This window comes from Bufo bufo, chromosome 2 (genome assembly GCF_905171765.1).
Source record: "Bufo bufo chromosome 2, aBufBuf1.1, whole genome shotgun sequence".
Taxonomy (NCBI): Eukaryota; Metazoa; Chordata; class Amphibia; order Anura; family Bufonidae; genus Bufo; species Bufo bufo.
Window position 1 is genome coordinate 324,507,232 of NC_053390.1, and position 21,767 is coordinate 324,528,998.

A 21,767-nucleotide genomic window follows, 5' to 3' on the forward strand; every position below is an offset into this window, starting at 1 on the left:
TCTACTTTGGTGAGCTGTTGCTAAGCAGCTAATAATAGTCATGTTTGTTGAGTATTTTTTTGCTCCCCTTCAGCCAATGGCAGGAGCGGAGTGGCAGCCATCTGACAGCCCCGGGGGCGGCTCTCTCTGGCTTCTCTCCTCCTTTTCTCTTTCTCCAAATGGAGAGAGCGAGTTTCTCCCTCCCTCCCCCCTTCTTCTACATCTCATCTATTGAAGCAAGGAGCGAGCCAGGGAGAAAGAGCGGAGCGCACAGGCAGCGGAGCGATCTCCCCGGGCCCCAGCTACAGATCGGGTGCACGGTGCCTGCAGAGAAGAAGGCTCCGTGGGATTAGCTGCTCCTCGGATGCTGGGACCGGGCACACGGGCTTCTCCGCTCCCCCTCGCCGCCTCTCCCACACAAACAACCCCTCTCTGAATGCGGGAAGCGGCTCAGACCTCCGGATCGCGAAATGTGGGGATGGAAGGCGCAAAGTGCGACTCGCCGCCCTCCGCCACCTCGCCCGGAGAAGCATGAAGACAGGAGCCGTGCCAGCCAAGGAACAAGAAGCCTTTCCTCCCCCACCCCGACCCTGCTAAACCGTAGGGGCAAAGCGGAGTACAAGAGTCGCCACAACCCGGCCACAACATGGCCCTGGCTGCCTATGCCACCGAGCCGCAGGGCAGCGGGGAGCCAGCCGCCCGGCCGAGGGTAGCCAGGAGGAGGAGGGGGCACCCCGGCACCGCGGGGCCGCCTGACCCGGACTATCTGCAGCGGCCGAGCTACTGTGATGCGACGTTCGCCCTCCAGCAGATCTCCGAGGTGAGGGGGTTAATGCGCGTAGTAAATAGCGGTGTTACGGAAGGTCACGGTGTGGGTGCTGCCCATTCATAAATCCCGTGTGTGTGGCGGAGCCCGTCAGAAGGGGTTAAATCCCCCCCCCCCCTCTCCCCTGCACACAGGTTGTATACAGCCGCCTGCAGGCATCCTGTTTATGTTCCCAGTGTGGCGGCCACAGGGAACAGTCCCCCCTTCTTGCTCCTCGTAGACCATGTGGCTGCCCTCTTCCGTTCACTGGTGTTGTTGTGAGGGCTGATCTCCATTCCCTGGGTCCCTGTGGACATTACTATGCTGGGTAACCACGTGTGTAGGTAGTATCAGGGTACACAGCCTGCTAGAAGCCCACCCACCTGGGAGCCGGGGTTCCACAGCTTGCTAGAAGGCCACCCACCTGGGAGCCGGGTTTCCACAGCCTTCTAGAAGGCCACCCACCTGGGAGCCGGGTTTCCACAGCCTTCTAGAAGGCCACCCACCTGGGAGCCGGGTTTCCACAGCCTTCTAGAAGGCCACCCACCTGGGAGCCGGGTTTCCACAGCCTTCTAGAAGGCCACCCACCTGGGAGCCGGGTTTCCACAGCCTTCTAGAAGGCCACCCACCTGGGAGCCGGGTTTCCACAGCCTTCTAGAAGGCCACCCACCTGGGAGCCGGGTTTCCACAGCCTTCTAGAAGCCCACTGACCTAGGTTTCCACACCTTGCTAGAAGCCCACCTACCTGGGAGCCGGGTTTCCACAGCCTTCTAGAAGGCCACCCACCTGGGAGCCGGGTTTCCACAGCTTGCTAGAAGCCCACTGACCTAGGTTTCCACACCTTGCTAGAAGCCCACCCACCTGGGAGCCGGGTTTCCACAGCCTTCTAGAAGGCCACCCACCTGGGAGCCGGGTTTCCACAGCTTGCTAGAAGCCCACTGACCTAGGTTTCCACACCTTGCTAGAAGCCCACCTACCTGGGAGCCGGGTTTCCACAGCCTGCTAGAAGCCCACCTACCTGGGACCTGGGTTTCCACACCTTGCTAGAAGCCCACCTACCTGGGACCTGGGTTTCTACACCTTGCTAGAAGCCCACCTACCTGGGAGACGGGTTTCTACACCTTGCTAGAAGCCCACCTACCTGGGAGACTGGTTTTCACACCTTGCTAGAAGCCCACCTACCTGGGAGACGGGCTAGAAGCCCACCTACCTGGGTGCTGGGTTTCCACACCTTGCTAGAAGCCCACCTACCTGGGTTTCCACACCTTGCTAGAAGCCCACCTACCTGGGTTTCCACACCTTGCTAGAAGCCCACCTACCTGGGAGCCGGGTTTCCACAGCCCAATAGCAAGAAGTGAACCTTTGTTATCCACTATCTAATGGCTCCTGGCTTTAGATCTGTTGGGTGTTGTTACCACCACAATTTTATATCTGGTTACTAAATGCTGCCATCTGTGCCCCTGCCCTGACCGCACAGTGAATGACGTAATAGATTTTTGTGTGACTGTCACGTCGCAGTCGCAGCATGTCGCATGTCTCAGTGCAACACCATAGACTAGCATTATAACATATCTGCGACATGTTGCTGTGTAGCCTTAGGGTCCATTCACACGTCCGCTTTGTTTTGCACATCCGCAATTCACCCGGCCGGCACCCCAATAGAAATGCCTATTCTTGTCCGCAGCTGCGGACAAGAATAGGACATGTTCTATTTTTCTGCGGAGCCGCGGACCGGAAATGCGGATGCGGACAGCACACTGTGTGCTGTCCGCATCTTTTCCGTCCCCATTGAAAATGAATGGGTCCGCATCCGTTCCGCACCCAAAGTGCGGACGTCTGAATGGAGCCTTAGCCTAAGGCAACGTTCACAGTGTTATGAAATGCAGCAGGCTGTTCCGGCAGAGAACACCCGGCTGGAGGTCATCGCATTCAGCATGGCTGCGGGTTTTCAGCGTAATACAGTACCAGCAAAATGAGTGACAAATCTCACGTACATTTTGTGTATTTTTCCTGTGCAGAAATTGACCTGCCGTGTAGATTTGGAAATCCGCAGTCTGTCATTTGTTTCTGCAGATTTCACCCCTTGCAATGCATGTGGTGAGATTGGTGCAAATCCGCAAGTAACACACTAGCCTATTAAGCTGTGAAAACGCAGAGAAATCCACGCAGAAAGGTCTCATGCACACGACCGTTGTTTGGGTCCGCATCCGAGCCGCCGTTTTGGCGGCTCGGATGCGGACTCATTCATTTCAATGGGGCCGCAAAAGATGGGGACAGCACTCCGTGTGCTGTCCGCATCCGCGGCTCCGTTCCGTGGCCCCGCTAAAAAAATATAACATGTCCCATTCTTGTCCGCGCTTTGCGGACAAGAATAGTCATTTATATTGCCGGCTTCCGTTCCGCAAACTGCGGAAGGCAACACGGGCGCCTTCTGTTTTTTTGTGGATCCGCGGTTTGCGGACCGCAAAAAACGGCACAGTCGTGTGCATGAGGCCAAAATCTGTTTGTAAATGTAGCCTAAGGTTTCAGTAGAGTTTTCTGCACTTTTGCGTTTTGGTGGCGTTTCTGGCTCTTTTTTTGTGATAAAAGTGCCAGCTCCAGATGTTAATTGAAGGTTTATGAAAAATATGAAACACAAGATACACTAGAATTTTTGTTCATTAGGTGGCATTTTTTTGTCCTCCTGGCTTCTTTTCAAAAACGTATCATGCTGTTGCTCTTGGCGTTATTTCAGGTTTTTAGACATCTCTAGAGAAGGAAAACGCTATTGGTAGAACGCACAGTGTGCAAAGAAGCCACAAAAACGTCAGGTGGACAAAAAAAGGCCAAAATTAGCTCTTGTGGATTTTTCTTTTGGCATCGGTGTTCTTTTCAGTGCTGTTTTCATGACGTTTTTTCCTTTTATAGAGAAGGTGTTGTCAAAACACCTGAAAAAACACAAAGCGCTACAGCATGCAAAGTTTTTAAAAAGTAGGCAGAAAGACAAAAAAAGCCACCAAATGAACAAAAATGTCAGGAGACAAAAAACACTTGTGTGTCCTGGGTCTCATATTTCCCATAGACCTTCAGCTAACATCTGGAGCTGGTGCAACAAAAGTGCAGAAAACAACTGTGTGCGAAAGCTCCCAAAGACTGTTAAAATAAGTCTTTCATTGCGCTAGCCTCCAGGTGTGTGGTAAGACTTGTCCACTCCGAGATGAAGATCACATCTTCAGGTATACACAGTGTAGGTGACAACACAGCAACTGTTATTTTGACCAGCAGGCCTCTCCTAGACCATCTAAGACCTTTCTATTGAAGAGGAATAGGTGACCTGCTGAGGACTATGTCAGAGGAAGTGACTTACGCTAACATGGTATGAAACTGTGGTAACACGTAACAGCCAATCAGTACCCAGCTATACCAAGGCTGTCCTAGTTGTGGGTCTACAGTCAGTAAATACCCTTACTAGGAAAATCGGGGAAGAAATTCTATCTACATTTTGGATGTTTGAGTAATATGTCAACCTGGAAAGTGTGCTATGTTTTACATTTTCTGAAATTTTTGTTTTGTTTTAGGGGAAAGCTACGGGCAGGAGAGCGCCTCTGTGGCTCAGAGCAATGTTTCAAAGACTGTTATTTAAACTTGGTTGCTACATACAAAAAAACTGCGGAAAATTTTTGGTTGTGGGCCTCTTGATATTTGGTGCTTTTGCTGTAGGATTACGAGCAGCGAATCTAGAGACTAATATGGAGGAGCTTTGGGTTGAAGGTAAGAGAACATGTTTACATCTCACTTGATGGCCTTTTGTCATGTGTGGCTCCATGTCTTCCAGAAGAGTACATATGGTGCGCATCTATGGCGGTGTTTTTTTTTTTATCCTGTACATTTTTCTGCTTTCATGAACCTCCTAATTAGTATTTGTTTTAACATGTGAAAGTTGGTATTTAAAATGAAATTTAACTAGTTGTGTTTGCTGGTAAGGCCTCTAGCAAGAAGGCATACACAATGCAACCTGTAGAGTCTTGTGTGTGGTCCTGTGTTGGAAAGCTTTAAAGTTTTGCTTAAAGAGGGTGGGGTTGTGCAACATATGTCTCAAGGTAAAATAAAGAGTGTAATCCTTCAGATACATGGTGACCTCACGGCAAAGGGAGATTCACATATACATCATATTGATGTTGCATGTGATTGGATAGGTTCCAGTGCTTAACTGTGTTCATTATTTGTATTTGCTGACAGAATTTTGGTTTTATATTGTGTTGGTACCATTTTTTACCTTCTAGTCTACCTTCTCCAGTGTCCTGAGCAATTCCTAATTTTAATCCGATTTTTATATGTCTGATGTTTCCATGGTCATAATTATGAAGAAGCATTCAATACTAGTGACCGTGAAGGTCCTAGTGGTAGGGTCGCCATCATTCTAATGTTTAGTGCTTATCCTGTAGGGTGGTGAGCAATGTTAATTGTGGCAAAACCACATTAATATTCATGCAGAAAAATGGCCAGATTTTAGTTTATATTATCCACTTAGGCCCTGCAAGGCAATGGGGGGTATCTATGAAGGCCTCTATTCTGTCGTAAAAATGAAAAGTGGGAGCAGACAGGGCCTATTCAAGCCAATGGATTAAAATGACTTGCACTACAAAACTGTCTTAAAAGGGTTGTCTGAATGTTTAATACTGTTGATCAGTATATGATCGTTGGGGTTCCGGAACCCACTACCAATGAGCTCTTTGAAGAGGCTGTGGCTCTCTGGTAAGATCCGTGGCCTCCTCAGAGCTTACCAAGAAGAGCGCTGTGCTTGGTATTGCAGCACAGCCTTAACTTGAATCCGATTGAGCTGCGCCTAGTCCATATGACCAATGAACATGAAGTCATCTGATTGGCGAGGGTTCTGAGAGTTGGACCCTCAATGATGAGATACTGAACTATCTTGAGGAAAGGCCATCAGTATTAAACATTCATACAAGCCATTTAAGGTACATGTGAGCTGACGTAGATTTCCGTTCCTAGCTCATGGACCATGATGTGCACCTCTTAATAATTTTGCCACACCGTATGCCAGTAGACTCTGTATTCCCCATGCCATTCTTGACATGGTTCACATCCCATGGCCAAAAGTATTTTGAGCCATAAAGAAAATCAGAATGAAAAACCCTCTTAAGGTGCCTTCACACATGGCAGATTTTGTCGCAGGAATTCACGTGCTTGCCGCCAAAACAAACCTGTTCAAATGAATGGAACGGATTTTCAGTCGCAGAAATTTCTGCAACAAAACTTGCCCTGTGTGGAGGCACCCTAAGGATTCATGCACCCTGCTGTGTCCGTATTTCGATCCGCAAAATATGGCTGCCTTCCGTGTGAACTCCCACGACTATTCTTTTTTGCAATGCGGACCAGGAAAGGACCTGTTCTGTCATTTGCGGAATGCCTGCACTTGTTCGCAAAAAAGAAAAATGGATGTGTTCATGGTCCTATAAAAATTAAGGTTTGGTGTTCCTCAAGTAGGAGCAACATTGAAGTACTGTATGGATGCCACCTTCACTGATGTAATTGGCAATGGATGGGGCTGAAGATCAATGGGTATGTTGTGCAGTAGTCCCTGAAAAACTGCCAGTTCCCTGATTTCTCGTCTGCACAACAGCCAGGTGATCATGTACATGTTTCACTTGCTGGATATTTCTCTTATCCATACTTTTCTTCCATATAAGGTTTTTATTCCATTGGTCAGAGCTGAATGTGCTATACTGTATTTAGAAGTGGAGGCATGCCAATACTATGTGGATGTTTTACTGCGAGGTTTAGCCTAGTGGTGTCGCAGCTGTGCGAGTAGCCTTTGGAACATAGAATACTGGGCAATATATTTTCCAGAGCAGACTATGTGCTAAAATGGTATTAGCAACATCTAAGGAGGTTCATAGCCGTATATTTGGGTTGGAAACTGTTCTTGATGCTTCATAGAGAGCACAGCTCACACAAGTGAAGTCTATTTCGAACTGCACATCTGGGCATTTTAGGCAATAATCTCTAATTGCTTTCTAATTTTAATTCTCAAAGTTACCTTTTATGTCTATAGCTGGTCGTTGGACCATCCCTATAAACAGACAGAGGTGGATGATTGGGAGGCTTCCATATGCATTAAATTGTAGACATTAATATATTGTCTATGAGCAGCCTTAAAGGGAGTCTGTCACCACATTTCAGCATATTAAACTGATCAAATAGGGTTATATGTTCCACCCAGAACTTAAAAACAGTACCTTTGTTGTAGAAAACTGACTTTTCTTTTAGTCGAAAATGAACTTATAAGGTTATGTTAATGAGCACTCTCAAGTGCCCAGGACGGTCTCTCAATCCTCGGAGCCCCAGGCAGCACCTCCTAAACGGCTCATAACCCCGCCCTCCGTGCGCCTCTGCCCGCCCGTTTACTCCCCTCCCCTGTCCTTTTCCACTGCGGCTGTGCGGTCCAAATCGTAGCGGGCGCATGCGCAGTAGGTATCGCGATGCCCTGCCAGGAGCGGGCATCGCATTGCGCAAAAGTCAGTTTTCTACAACAAAGGTACCGTTTTTAAGTTCTGGGTGGATCATATAACCCTATTTGATCAGTCTAATATGCTGAAATGTGGTGACAGACTCCCTTTAAGGCCTCTTTCACACAGTGAATCGCGAACGTGTGGTCTCTATGGACTGCTCACGTTTGCATTGACTTTGTCTGTACTCACACATCGGTGGTTTTCCACTGATCGGGGTTCTGTTATGACACCACGGAAGCATGCCCTATTTTTGTCCACAATTACGGATCCCTCACGCACATTATAGTCCAAGAAAACCACGGACACGACAGTACCGTGAGTGGTTTTCACTGACCATTGGTAGGAGATGCTCTGGAAACTAATTTTCAACTGAGCAGTGTCCGTGGACGTGGAATACAAAAAACACACGGACCACTCGGATTGTTGAAGGACATCTGATATTTTTGCTGTAAACGTGAACTGTCACAAAAAAAGTTTGTAATTATAGGCGTTAAACCAGAAAATCACTGCACATTGAGACATAAATTTGCAGCTAAATCCCTAGCATTTGAAAAATGAGATTCCTCTACAAAGTCAGGATTCTGGCCACAGTTTTTGTTTTTTTGAAAGTGCTGCAAAAACTCTGCAGTTCTGCCATGATTTCCAAAAGCTACAGCTAAAACCACTCCGAAGTGGCTAGGTGTGATCAAAGCATAAGTTAATGGTTTCACTAATTGGTGATTTTGCTCTTTTGAGATCTCCATGGTTCCTTAGAATTAAAAGTGCCAGGAAGCATTGCAGTGCAAAGAAAAAATGCTAAGGGTCCACTGTGCTTAACTAGCAGTATGACCCTCTTGGTTCCAGTGATTGATGGAGGTCCCAGAGGTCAGAGCACCACAGCTCAGTAACTATGGCATATCCTACCTAGATAACGGCATAGCTTACCTAGATGGGGAAGACACTTGAAGGTCTTTTTTGTGGACATTTCAGAGGGTTCTTATAAAAGAAGATGCTGGAGTTAGTTGGCAGCACTAGGTTGGCACTTATGAGTTAAAGGGTTGTTAGGGTACTTTCACACTTGCATTGTTTGATTGATTCCGGCAGGCAGTTCCGTCGCCGGATCCGGCAATCTGCATGCAAACGGATACCATTTTGAAGACTGTTTCGGATCCGTCTCACAAATGCATTGCAATACCGGATCCGTCTCTCCAGTTGTCACTTGGAAAAACGGATCCAGTATTTATCTTTTTTACATTTTAAAGGTCTGCGCATGCACAGACCGAAAAACCGTGTCGGTTTTTCCGGAACACCTGGGGCTGGACCCGGCATAAATGCATTTCAATGGAAGATAATGCCTGATCCGGCATTCAGGCAAGTGTTCCTGGAATTTTAAACAGAGAAAATACCGCAGCATGCTGCGGTATTTTCTCCGTCCAAAAACCGTACAGTGACTGAACTGAAGACATCCTGATGCATACTGAATGGATTGCTCTCCATTTAGAATGCATTAGGATAAAAATGATCCGTTTTTTCCGGTATTGAGCCCCTAGGACAGAACTCCGGAAAAGAATAACGCTAGTGTGAAAGTACCCTTAGGCCTCATGCACACGACCGTTGCATTTTTTTGCGATCCGCAAAACACGGAAGCCGCCCGTGTGCCTTCCGCAATTTTTTTTTTTTTTTTTTGCGGGGCCATGGAACGGAGCAACGGATGGTCATATTGAAAGGAGGTACTAGTCTGAAAAGGTGGACTTTTTAGATTGTGGAGATGAGAGAAGACGGTTGTGGACAGAGTTGAGCTGGTTTTTGGAGAAAAAAAAATGATGTAGGCCGGGGGTTAGCTTTGTGATTTCCAATAAAGTAAGGCAGGGGAAAATTGAGATTGAGAATAGATTGGCCAGTCTGGTAACCCTCAGCAGAGGATGCTGCAGCGGCCATACACAAGTATTTTGCTTGTATTGGGGCATCATGCTGAGAACATACATACACATAGGGTCTTGTTTGTTAGTCCCAACCTTTTGATCCCAACAAGATGGTAATCACAATTGCTAGTCTGTTTGGCCTCTTTCACGCGGCCAGTATTTTTGCATCCGTATTTGAAAGCCAAAACCAGGACTGGGTCCAAAATACCGAAGAGGCACACATTTCTGTTCCACTTCCAGTTTTGGCTTACAAATACTGACCAAATATTGACTGTGTGAAACAGGCCTTTGTGTCTGTTTTCTAATTGAAATTGTTACCATACCGGAAATGAAATCAACAATCCTTATCCCAAGGTTGATAACTGAGTTCCAATGCGTATCTTCAAATGGAACCAATATTGTATCCTATTCGAGGTCATCTCTAATGTTCGGATTTTTTTTATTTTTTTTCTCTTATATAAATGAGGGCGTTTAAATAGTATTTTCACAAGCTGTGAGGGCCATTTGGTAAAATCTTTTGTTTTAGTTACCCCAGGTGCTGCTGATTCATCAAAAGGGAAGCGAACTCAACACCTCTAACACTAAGCACGTCCAGCTGTGATTGCAGAAAGCCATGGTGCTAGTGATGGCTCTTGTACACACACATTCATCCAGCAATTTGGTTGAGGCCTTAAAGTGTTCCTTGGTTGAGTGTTATTTAGCACATTTTTTTAAAATCTAACTGGCAAGTTTCAGTTCTATATAGATGCAGGTCCAGAAGGACGCAATAGTACCGTATTTAGAGTTGCCAATTGCCTTGGAAGCCACATGTAGCTCCAGACCCACTGGTTGGGGAGCACTGCTGTAGATAATGGAAGTAGAACAACTTTTCACTAAGTGCATAGATGATCTTTGTGAGAAGTCTAAGGGCTCGTTCACATCACCGTCTGGATTTCCGCTCTATTCATCCGTTCAGAGGCTGAATAAAACGCAAATAAACGGATCCGTTGTAAATCCCATTCACTTCTATGGAGGAGGTAAAGTGTCAGTTACGCTCCGTTTGGCTCCTTTCCGTCAGCTTCACGTTATTTTAGACGGGCTGGGGGGGGGAATCCTACATGCAGGATTTTTGCTCTCCTCTAAAATAACAGATTTGTGACGTTTTGTTTTGCATTACAGTCAATGAGTGACTGATTGTAACGGATTGCTTTGTATGTGATCCGTTATGCAATCCGTTTTTCTATTGCGTTTTTTTTTCTGCTCAAATGAAATAAAAAAAATTTTTTTTTTTTTTTAAAATGATGAATAACGGAAAAGCGAACAGATGCATTGTCTGTTTTTTTAAATGGATCAGTTTCGTCAGTCCGTCAAAAAGATATGCTTTCTGTTGGCTTTTCGTTATTTATTTACTTTCCGTTATTTTGAACGGATTACAAATATAACGGAAAGCCTTGCGGTGATGTGAACTAAGCCTTAGGTGTTTTATGATGCTATACCCTGTGTAATGGACCTGATCATGAAATATCTGGGACAGAAGACTGGTTCAGTACCCATATTGCTAGGCAGTCCATGTCCACTCTCTGTAAATAATTGTTACCACTCTCACACATTTATTGGGTTCACTTTGGCATTGCAGTCAAAGCATAAGGAAGTATCCTGGACGGTTTAAGCGTTCTATGTTGTCTGACACATGTACATTTGGCTCCGCTGATGGCTGATGCCCATCATATTGTCATGATGCTTCAACACTGCATACTTGGCTTGTCACCTAGTGGACTACACAATTGAAGAAGATGGTTCTTTAAGCAAAACAATTATCTGATTATCTGTTATTTGGTTAATTATTTTGCCCCATTAGAAATGGCCATTGGATTCTGCTTGGATATTTTATAATACATTAACTTTTGAGAAAGACGCTTTACTGATGGAGGCCTCATGCACACGACCGTATGTATTTTGCAGTCCGCAAAAAATACGGATGATGTCCGTGTGCATTCCGTATTTTGCGGAACGGAACAGCTGGCCACTAATAGAACAGTCCTATCCTTGTCCGTAATGCGGACAATAATAGGACATGTTCTATTTTTTTGCTGAACGGAAATACGGAAACGGAATGCACACGGAGTAGCTTCCGTGTTTTATATTTATTTATAAAAAAAATTGCGGACCCTTTGAATGGTTCCGTATAAGGTCCGCAAAAAAAAAAAAACGGAACGGACACGGAAAGAATATACTTTCGTGTGCATGAGTCCGGAACAGGAAAGTAAATATTGCCAGTTGTAAATGCCAGGAATTGATAGAGCATATTCATACAAGCTGGCATCGCTGTGACAAATGCAAAATTGCAGAACTATAAGATGCTTTCAAGATGCATGGCATTATTCCATATTAAGCTTTAGACTATGTTCTTTGGTATATCTTAGGCAATGTTTTCTGCTGCCATCAGATTAGATTTATATTGATAGAACCTAACAATTTTAGTGGGATCCATCAACAATTTCGGCTAGGTCTACACAACTACACTGGATTTTAAGACGTTCGACCCTTAGGCTGGTTTCTCCTTCTGTCTCCTTTGTTGAATAGGACCTGTGGTGAGCATTAAGTACAGTTACAGGACCTTTGATGACGTCACTCCGGTCATCACATGATCCATCACCATGGTAAAAGATCATGTGACGTACCATGTGATGACCGGAGTGATGTCATCAAAGGTCCTGTAACTGTATTTAATGCTCACCACAGGTCCTATTCAACAAAGGAGACAGAAGGAGATGCCGGCTACGTGATCAAGTGGATTAAGGTGAATAAAAATATATATATTTTAAAAATTATTATTTTTTTTTAACCCCTCCAGCTCTATTTTACTTTCCATTCTGTATTCAGAATGCTATTATTTTCCCTTATAACCATCAGGGAAAATAATAATGATCGGGTCTCCATCCCGATCGTCTCCTAGCAACCGTGCGTGAAAATCGCACCGCATCCGCACTTGCTTGCGGATGCTTGCGATTTTCACGCAACCCCATTCACTTCTATGGGGCCTGCGTTGCGTGAAAAACGCAGACTATAGAGCATGCTGCGATTTTCACGCAACGCATAAGTGATGCGTGAAAATCACCGCTCATGTGAACAGCCCCATAGAAATGAATGGGTCGGTATTCAGTGCGGGTGCAATGCGTTCACCTCACGCATTGCACCCGCGCGGAATACTCGCCCGTGTGAAAGGGGCCTTAGGCTAAGTTCACACGAACGTGTGTGTGATCCGTGGCCGTATTGCGGCCCGCAAATCGCGGGCCGCAATACACGGCCACAGTTCCGTGTGAATTCCGCATCACGGATGCGGACCCATTCACTTTAGGCCTCTTTCACATGAGCGTGACGGATTGGCTCCGGATGCGTTCAGTGAAACTCGCACCATTTTGTCTGCACACAGACACAGGGAGAACATACAAACTCCATGCAGATGTTGTCCTTGGTCGGATATGAACCTAGGACCCCAGCGCTGCAAGGCACCAGTACTAACCACTGAGCCACCGTGCTGCCATATATAGAACATGCTGCGTTTTTCACTGCAGAACTGGTGGGGGAAAAAAAAACGCTCATGTACAGACGTATTGAAATGAATGCGGATGCTATGTGTTCACGTCACACATCGCATCCGCGCGGAAAACTCGCTTATGTGAAAGGGGCCTTATGTCCACCTGGTAGATAATCTGCTTTGAGAAATCTTCTCGATTAATTAAATATCATCATTAGGCCTTGCTGTGTTTTCATGTCTATGGGGAGCCAAACGGTTGTCGGCTGACAGTTGTCTTATAAAAGAGGTTGTCCAGCCCTGTGAAATTTTTTGCTGACAATGCTATAAAACAACAAAAGGAGTAAGGCCTCATGCACACAATTAGGTCCGTTATGTGGTCTGCAAAACGTGGATCCACAAAATACAGATGTGTTCTGTGTAGGGTTGGGCGATATACCGGTATCACGATATACCGCGGCGATATCGCCATTTCTTAATCACCGCGGTATTTTGTGACGCCATCAAAGCGGTCATGTGCGCTGACCGCTTCTAAATCTGCGTCCGCCTGCCCCTGCACCTTGCATAGCGCTAAGTACAAACACATTACTTCCACTGGCTCTTGGCTCCTTCTTGCTCCGCCTCCCTTAGTCAAGTCTCCAGACTCCACCCACCATCTGACATCACCGTCCGTCACCCACCCGTACCGGTTCTGTTGTATGTGGCGAACTCTGTGTGAGTACTGGGTGTCTCTGGAGAGACTTTTCCTGCGGCTGCCTCGCTCGTGTGCTCTGATGACAATATTAGAAACGTATTACTTCCCGCAGCGGGCCGCCCCCGCCTCTCCCTCCTCCTTGCTCCCATATTCAAATCTCCGCCCACCGACATCTGATGTCAGAATCGGAGCACACAAGCGAGGCAGCCGCGGGAAAAGTATATCGTAAAGTATTATTGTATGTATGGTGGCCTGTGGCCACAAGACTTTATTATAACATCTCCTTGTGGCCCCCGCCCCCCCCCCCCCTACAGTGTAACTTCTCCTTGTGTTTTTTTTTCTTTTAAACGGGTATTTATCGTGATATATATCGTTATCGCGATAAATTTTTTAGTACCGTTATAGTCTGAATATTTTTGATATCGCCCAACCCTAGTTCTGTGTGCATGTTGCGTTTTGTCGCACTTTTCTGACAAATAGAGGACATGTTCTGTCTTTTGCGGAGCAGACACATGGATGGGTAAAGCACATTGAAAGTCATCTGTGTGCTTTCAACATCCATGTGTCCCTTCTGCAAAAGATAGAACATGTCCTTTACTTGTCCGCAAAGTTCAGACCCATTGAAGGCAATAGGTCCGTAACAAAATGCAGCATTCACATGGAAGACATCTGTATTTTGTGGTTGTGTGCATAAGGCCTAATACTTAGCTTACCAATCCCCTGCTGCTCTTGTGCCAGCTCTTCCCTGATCTTCCCTGTCTGTTTTCTGGCATGTTGACACACTGAGATCAACTCTTCAGCCCGTGATTGGAAACCTGTCATGTCAACATATTATTGCTGGAATCTGCTGAATAAATACTAATAAAAACTTTAAGTTTATTAATTACTGCATATTGTTCACTATGAATGACTATTACAAAGAGAGGAGGTTTTAATTAAGCAATAAAAGTGATTTCAGTTTAGAAAATGTAGTTTGTCAAATTTCCTAGAAGGCTGTGTTCACACTAGTGTTGGCGGTTCCATTAGACTCCACCAAAAAGATAACAAATAATAGAAAAACATGCAGTGGTATTATTATTTTTCTGGCATAATAGGCACTGGTGTCCGTCATGTAATGGATCAGGCACTGTTGTCAATTTCATTATTCTGCTTCTATGACCGAGAAGAATAATGGAGTTGACCAATGCAGATCTGAAAAGAGCCTTAAAGAGCACCTTTCATGGGTCCAGACTTTATAAACTAAGTATCAGGGTATGTAGGGCATACAGCGGGGATGTAATAGCGCTTACTATTTTTCCTGGTTGCCGCTCCGTTCGTCCGCTGTGGCCCCAGTTAAATTCTCCCACCCTGTATGCTAACTTTCGCATCGGTACTGGGAGGAGGAGACAGTCCTGTTTCTCAATGGGCGCCTCCTTCTCCCTGGCTGTGAGCTGTCCAATCGCAGTAGAGAGGGTCAGAAAAACTCACCTGTGACCCTCTCTGCTGCGAATGGACAGCGCTACAGCCAGGGAGAAGGAGACGCCCATTGAGAAACAGGACTGTCTCCTCCTCCCGGTACCGATGCGAAAATTGGCATACAGGGCGGGAGAATTTAACGGGGGCCACAGCGGACGAACGGAGCGGCACCCAGGAAAAATAGTAAGAGCTATTACATCCCCGCTGTATGCCCTACATACCCTGATACTTAGTTTATAAAGTCTGGACCCATGAAAGGTCCTCTTTAAGTGGTCCCAGGTTGCCAGAAGAGGTTAGTCTCTAGTCCTTTAGAAATTGGTGCTTCCAATGGCGCTGGGGGATAAAGTAACCCCCTCTTGGCTATGCTGTATGATTGATAGGCTGAAAAAGTAGGTTGTGGCAGGGTCTTCTTCCCAAAAAGTTTGACAGTTTTAAAAAAACCTTTTAGTTGTACCCTCCAGGGTGGTGAAATTAGGGCAATATTAATTGGGTTGGCTAGTTACTGATGGCCACAGCTAAATGTCTTCACGTTTCAGGGACAGGGTTTCAGATCCATTTGTTCAGAGTGTGTGGTACGGTTGATACCTTTTTTATATCTTCTGGCTGGATGACGCAGGAGGAGATCTGTATGGCTTTTACAATGTTTAAAGTCTCAAAATGCGCAGTCTGGAGAGAACTGGAACCTACTTCAATCTGATGAGTCGTACTTGTTGACTACACTGAGAGTTGTATACTGTTTTTGCGTCAGTTCACCCTGTATAATAGAGGAGATCTGGTTCCGTTCTGGTTTAAGGCAGCTGGACTCCATGACAAGAAATGAAGAAATGCTCTGTCAGGACAACAAAGCCCAACAGTCATAAAACCTACCATTTTGGTCACTCGATGCAAACAATGGTATGGGTTTCCGTCCAAATTTTTGTTGTATAATGCAGAGGAAACTGACAGGCTTGTAGAGTTGTGGAGCATAAATGCTCGTTAGCGATTATCTGCTGCTGTAAAGGTGGCGGCAATTACCTGATTGAGCGAAACGCTCTTTCATTGGGTAACGTGATCATGTCTAAACACACTCTGCTGCCGGCAAACAATGATTCTGTATGGGGATGATTGACTGTGGAGGTGGTCTTCTTCACTGATGAGCAGGTGATTGTCAGGAAGGAACGCTTCCTTCCTGACTCTCATCTGCTAAATCTATTAGTGTAATGGGGCCTGAAGCCTGAGGAAGGACTACATGTTGGTATTTTCAGTCCTGATGAAATTAATCAACTCTTGTCTGTTAACACGGAACCATCCTCAACCAGGAAACGTAAATCACTTTTCATTAAGAGGTTTAAGAATGAAGAAAAAAATCTGTCTTACTAGAAGGGGATCCTCTGCTCGGGACCCCTATCCTTGTATGAGTCGGAATGGGAGCTGCTAACAAGTTGTGGCTCTTGCCTGCATGGAAAATGGCTATTTATCAGTAAGTGGCGGAGGGGGGTCTCAGGAACTGGACTTGCAGCCTACAGCTGATCTTTACAATGGCTCTCAGATTAATGGTGTCGTCTGTGATGGAATAACCCCGTCATTCAAGACCATTTAAGTTATGCCTGATGAATACAATAGCAATCGTTATTGCTACACTTCTGCCAACGATCAATGAATGGTAAAAGTCATATTTGGGTGAAGCTCTAATAGTCCTCCTCTTCTCTATTAACCTTGTGGCCTGTGAACTCTGCTGAAAGGGATGACTGCACAATTTGGGAGACATTCTATGGGAGCATTTCTACTCTGCTGTCCTAGTCTGTGTGACCGAGCGGGAGAAGCTGGTTATTTCCAAGCAAATAGGACTGGATGTTACTAGAGCGTTGGTTACTTTAGTTTCTACCTGATTCCCATCCAAGTGTTTGGCAGATGTTTTCATGAGGTCACTGTTAGGGTTTTGGAAAGCTTTGCAATAATTATTTGTACCACTGCATGATGATCTAAGGGTCTATGGGATATTGGTCCTCATTAAAAAGATGTGTATGGGGAAACAGGATGTAAATTAGCTCTCCTGCAGAAGGAAGAGAATTACCTGATACCAACCAAAAGGAAGAGACTGTAGACAGCAATTCTGGCCCCTCATCTGTACGGAGCAGGGTACTTGGCTTGATGAGATGCCTTTGATGGTTATCTCTTCTTTTGGAGGAGTCTCTGGTTTGTTGGTATAGGGTATTCATCTTCTTTTTGGAGGAGAGTATTGCATGAAGTAAGACTCCCATGTTCTGCTGGATCTCTTCAAAGAGAACCAGTATACCTTTACACCTGTGTCAAAGGCATCGTATCCAGCCAACCAATATGCCCCTCCTGTGTATTAACCAGGAGCAAAACCCCTAAAAAAGCACTGTCTACAGATGGGTGTCCCTTCCTTTTTGGAGGAGTCTCTGGTTTGGCCGGTATGTGGTAGTGTTCTTTCTTTGGATGAGGACTAAAGAGAGAGACTCTTCTAAAAGTTGATGACCTCAAAAATAAATGTTCTGTCTGGTGTTTCCTTTAAAGAGCGTTGGACTTTGCTACTCTATGGCTTAGAAACTGTAAGGCTTTCCCCCAGATTACGATTGCACCAATGAGTTAGCAACAAGACTGTGATTTATTTCGAGGCACATTAATGACTGGGTTAATAATAAGTTGGATACAGCAATTTATTGGAGTGAAATGGGAGAACAAATGTAAGCAATGTGATATTTCCTGGAATAATTTCCTTCACTCCAAAGGCTAAGCAAGTTGACTTTTCTCCGCTCCCATTCCCCTCCCCACAATGCATACTCATCAATTCTAACTCTTGTTAGCCTCTACTGAATAGGCCCCTTCAACGATGGCTTACTATATGCTGGTGTTATGTATACATAAGCGAGTCACATCCTTCTCCAGGTTTTAACTGAAGCAGTGAGTAAAAATCAATAGGAAACCATGTATATTAATATCAGCTTTCTTTGTTTCTTCCTTTTTTCTTTTTTTTTTTGTTTTCTGAAATCATTGCTTAAGGGCTTCTGGCCCCCAGCTCAGGAATCCTGACCAAAATGCCAGAAGTATTACACAGTCAGGGATTGCAATGTAAACAGTGCTCTCTGCCATAAGAGCAGGGTGGTCCGTTTTTTTTTTTTTTTTCCTTTAAGGAGGGGGAGAGGAGGGAAAAATGCCTGTGCTCACAGCACAGTAGTTGTAGTGTTATTTGTATTTTGGCTGCACAGATGGGTTTTTCTTAGGAGCTAGAGTATGAGAGTACAGATGAATTAATATCTTGGACAGGCAGGAACTAGCATCTGAAACGCTGAGATACTGTCTTCTAAAATGCTGCTGGGATATCGCTGCTTGGTTTGGCATGATATTGCTTTGTAACTGGAAGGATGTGCGGAGGTTAGAGTTTAGTATAGTATTGTGAGCATGTGGACTGTGGTATCCTGTGCCACACACAGTGTGAGACCAACATTCATTCCCCTAACTGTAAGAACAGTTATTCTAGGTATGGTTGGTGAGGATGAAACGTAGGCCCATGTACAAAGCAAACACATGGTATGGTACACAAGGGAAGGAGTGCAAAATAAGCATTAACGTGTTTAAATGTAACACCTCCTATTTATTACAAGCAGATACAGGCCCTGGAAGAACATGGCAGAACACATGGGAAGGAAGTTATGGGATATAGGGCCAAGTCAAGACTTGGGCTTGTAAAGAGCACTGCGGCGCTAAGTGTGAAAAGGGAGGTGAGACCCTTTATCTGGACAGCAAGTTGGATAACGTACCAGGGCTGATTTGTTCTATGTCAGTACTAGAGGTATCTCAGGAGTGAGCAGAAGGCTTTGTTCACAAACCTTTTTTTTCCAGTCATGGTCTGGACTAGACAGCCATGCAGTGAAAGATGTAAGAGAAACATTATATTAATTTTTTTCCCAAGAACCTTAAGATTTAAAAATTTTCCCAGAGCTCACAGGGTGGAATTTATTATTCCCTTTGTACCAGAAAAATGCCATACAAAAGTTGCAAGTTTTGGCAAATGCCTTTTTTACGCCAACATTTTTGACTTTTTGTTTTTCATTCCAAATTTTGAAAATTGGGTGGAAAAGTAGGCATTGTTTTTTTTTAAAAGTTGCAAACTCACTCCAGTAGGGGGTGACATCAACACTGCAGCAATAAAATGTTGTATTTATTTATTTATTTTTAAGTCACCAAATTTATCAAACAGCGAGTAACAATTGATAAATTTGGCAAAAAATTTCGGCAGTGCTATCAAAACGGACTTCAAAATTCCCCTATCGTGTTGGAAATGCGGTTGGATTTTTGTCACTGAAGTCAAATAGGAAAAGCTTGCCAGAAGAATATGGCGTGCAATAGTTGGTGAAAACCCAGCCACACCCAAAACACACAGTTCATTACCATAGTTTATGAATGGGAATAATAATTCCCTAATGCTTTATATAAGGCTTATTTCTGGTGTATTTTAAATCCAACACTAGACAAGCTATATAGGCGTGATCTCTACTTTTACACCAACAAACATTTCTAGTGTGACAAATTTTTGGGTCACTTTAATGTACTATGACCATAGTCCCCATCAATAGTGACCCATTTGTAGATATGGGTAATGGGCAGTGGATGTGGAATCGCTGCGCCAACCAAGTTTGACTTCGAGCTAGACCTAAGGGTGTCTTCCTGGAAGTCCCCCTGGTATTCACCATTTAAGCCCTATACAGGGATCTGGACTTGGCTGCAGATTAGTTAACAGACTGCTACCTCTTGGGATAGTCCCAGTGTGGTTGGCAGCTGGATCACTAAGTCAGGAATCACACTGAGGTCAGCGCAGGCAGAGTTCATGCAAGTCCATGAAACTGGTCCTAAGTCAGGTCAATCAGTAAAGGGTCAATACGATAAGCAGACTAAAATTAGGCAATGGAAGGTCAAAATGGGTGGACAAGCAGAACAGCACACTTTCACTAGCGATTAATAAGCTAAATAACATAGTTCAAACATCCTCCCCTAGGGGAAGATGCCTTAAGTACCCAGCAGTACCTAGCCATTGGCTGTGGAAGACTGGTGCGCATGTGCTGGCCCTTTAAGGGCCGGGGAGAGCGCTCACACACATCCTAGAGACAGACCCATAGGACCTGGAAGAGAAGGGTAGGCCATGGCCTGCCAGTGGCTGGGCCCACTGCCAATAGCAAAAGGAGAACAAGTGTGTCTTTACTGCTGGGAAGCAGAGGGGCCAGGTAGGTGAGTGATATGATTCCCTTGCCCACTCAGAGGGCCAAGGCAGTGGTGGGCATGGGCCGTCAGCATAACAATATGGTGCATACTGCTGTTAAAATTCTGGTGTCTTGTCAGACATCAGGTGTATCACACTTGGTAAGCTCTGTTCACATTGGGCTAAGGGCTCATGCAGACAACCGTTTTGCAGTCCACAATTTGCGGATACGCAAAACATTAATGCCAGGCCCCTAATAGGACAGTCTTATCCTTGTCCGTAAAGGAACGGACACGGACAAAAAATACCTTTGTGTGCACGAGCTCCAAGAGCCTATGTTGGAGGTTATGTATGTATGAGGAGAATGTCCCTACATATATTTCTGACATATGGCTGCAATGTATCCAACCAAGTAGATATAAAGCGTGATATGTTACTAAAGTCTGATTCAGACAGATGTATTTTCCATCCACGTGCTATCCTTGTGAGTAACAGACTAGACACGGACACATTATAGGCAAGAAAAACATATTTTTCTCACGGACCAGGGAATCTGTAATTTTGTTTTACACCCTCATTTGTTCAAGTGTATGGGTGCAGAGAAAAAAAACGGACATCCACATGGATTGACATGTGTTTGCTTTTTGTGGACATAAATCGGCATCTGAATTAGGCCTGATATGCATTGTAAAAGAAAATATATACTATGCAGTATATCTGTTTTAAAGTATACTTTTGTATGAAATAGTGTAGGATACTACACTAGCCACTCTTGGCCTCTGTCATGTGAATGGAGCCCTATGGGTACTTTGACATGTATGCTGAGTGCTTTTTTGGGCGTTCAACGTGAGGCCTTTAACCTGTATGTCATAACTTGTACAGCTTTATTTAAAGGTGCTAAGAAGGGCATCTATCAAAGCTTCTAAAGCCTTAAAGGGGTTATTCAGGAAAATATATTTGACTTCTCTTCAGGATAGGTCATCAGTATCAAATCTGCGGAGGTGTGAAACCCAGGACCCCCACTGATCAGCTTTTAGAAGAAGCCTTGAGCCGCCTTTTCCTAGGCCAGTGACATCGGTCACATGGCCTAGTTGCAGCTCTGCCCCATTCAAGTCAATGGGGCTGAGGTGCAATACCAAGCACTGCCACTATACAATGTAAGGCGCTGTGCTTGGAAAGCTGCCTGGAGCCTGAATCGCTCACCAGAACTTCAGTGAGCACAGCGGCTCCCTGAAACAGCTGAACAGCGGGGATGCTGGGACTTGGACCCCTGCTGATGTTATAATAATGATCTACCCTTTGAATAAGTCATAAATATCTTTTCCAAGATGACCCCTTTAAAACAATAGACCCAGCTTTTTTTATGTAAATCTCTCCAATCCCTAAAATCAAGTTCATTGTTGCTCAACTACACTTCCACAACCCTTCTTAGATCTCGGGCTTATACATGGTTGTGTACATGAGTCCTTAAAGAGGACCTTTCACCGCTCCTGTCTGTTTTAAGAACTTCATGCATTCCCCATGTAATAACAATTCTGGAGCATCTATTCTTATGTCTGTATGTTGTGCCATTCCTTTATTATTTCTACTAGAAGTTTTGGATGAATTGCTAGCAGCCTGCAGTAAGGGTACAGAGGGGTGTTACTAGTTGGGGGGTGTCCCTGCATAGTCTGAAAATGGCAGCACTGATTGGAGTGAGTCTGTGCAGGT

At 45.0% G+C, this 21,767-nt stretch overlaps 1 protein-coding gene across 3 annotated transcripts in view; it reads left to right on the forward strand.

Annotated features, from left to right (window-relative positions):
• PTCH1 (patched 1) overlaps window positions 1-21,767 on the forward strand; it is a 95,344-nt gene that overhangs the window by 18,640 nt on the left and 54,937 nt on the right. For 2 of the 3 annotated variants that reach the window (XM_040416989.1, XM_040416990.1), the window contains exons 1-2: window positions 329-799; window positions 4,342-4,534. In XM_040416989.1, coding sequence (XP_040272923.1) covers window positions 626-799; window positions 4,342-4,534 — 367 coding nt within the window. In that variant the 5' untranslated portion in view covers window positions 329-625. Of the gene's footprint in view, window positions 1-328; window positions 800-4,341; window positions 4,535-21,767 lie in introns of those variants that run through there. The other variant, XM_040416991.1, reaches the window with a different exon arrangement.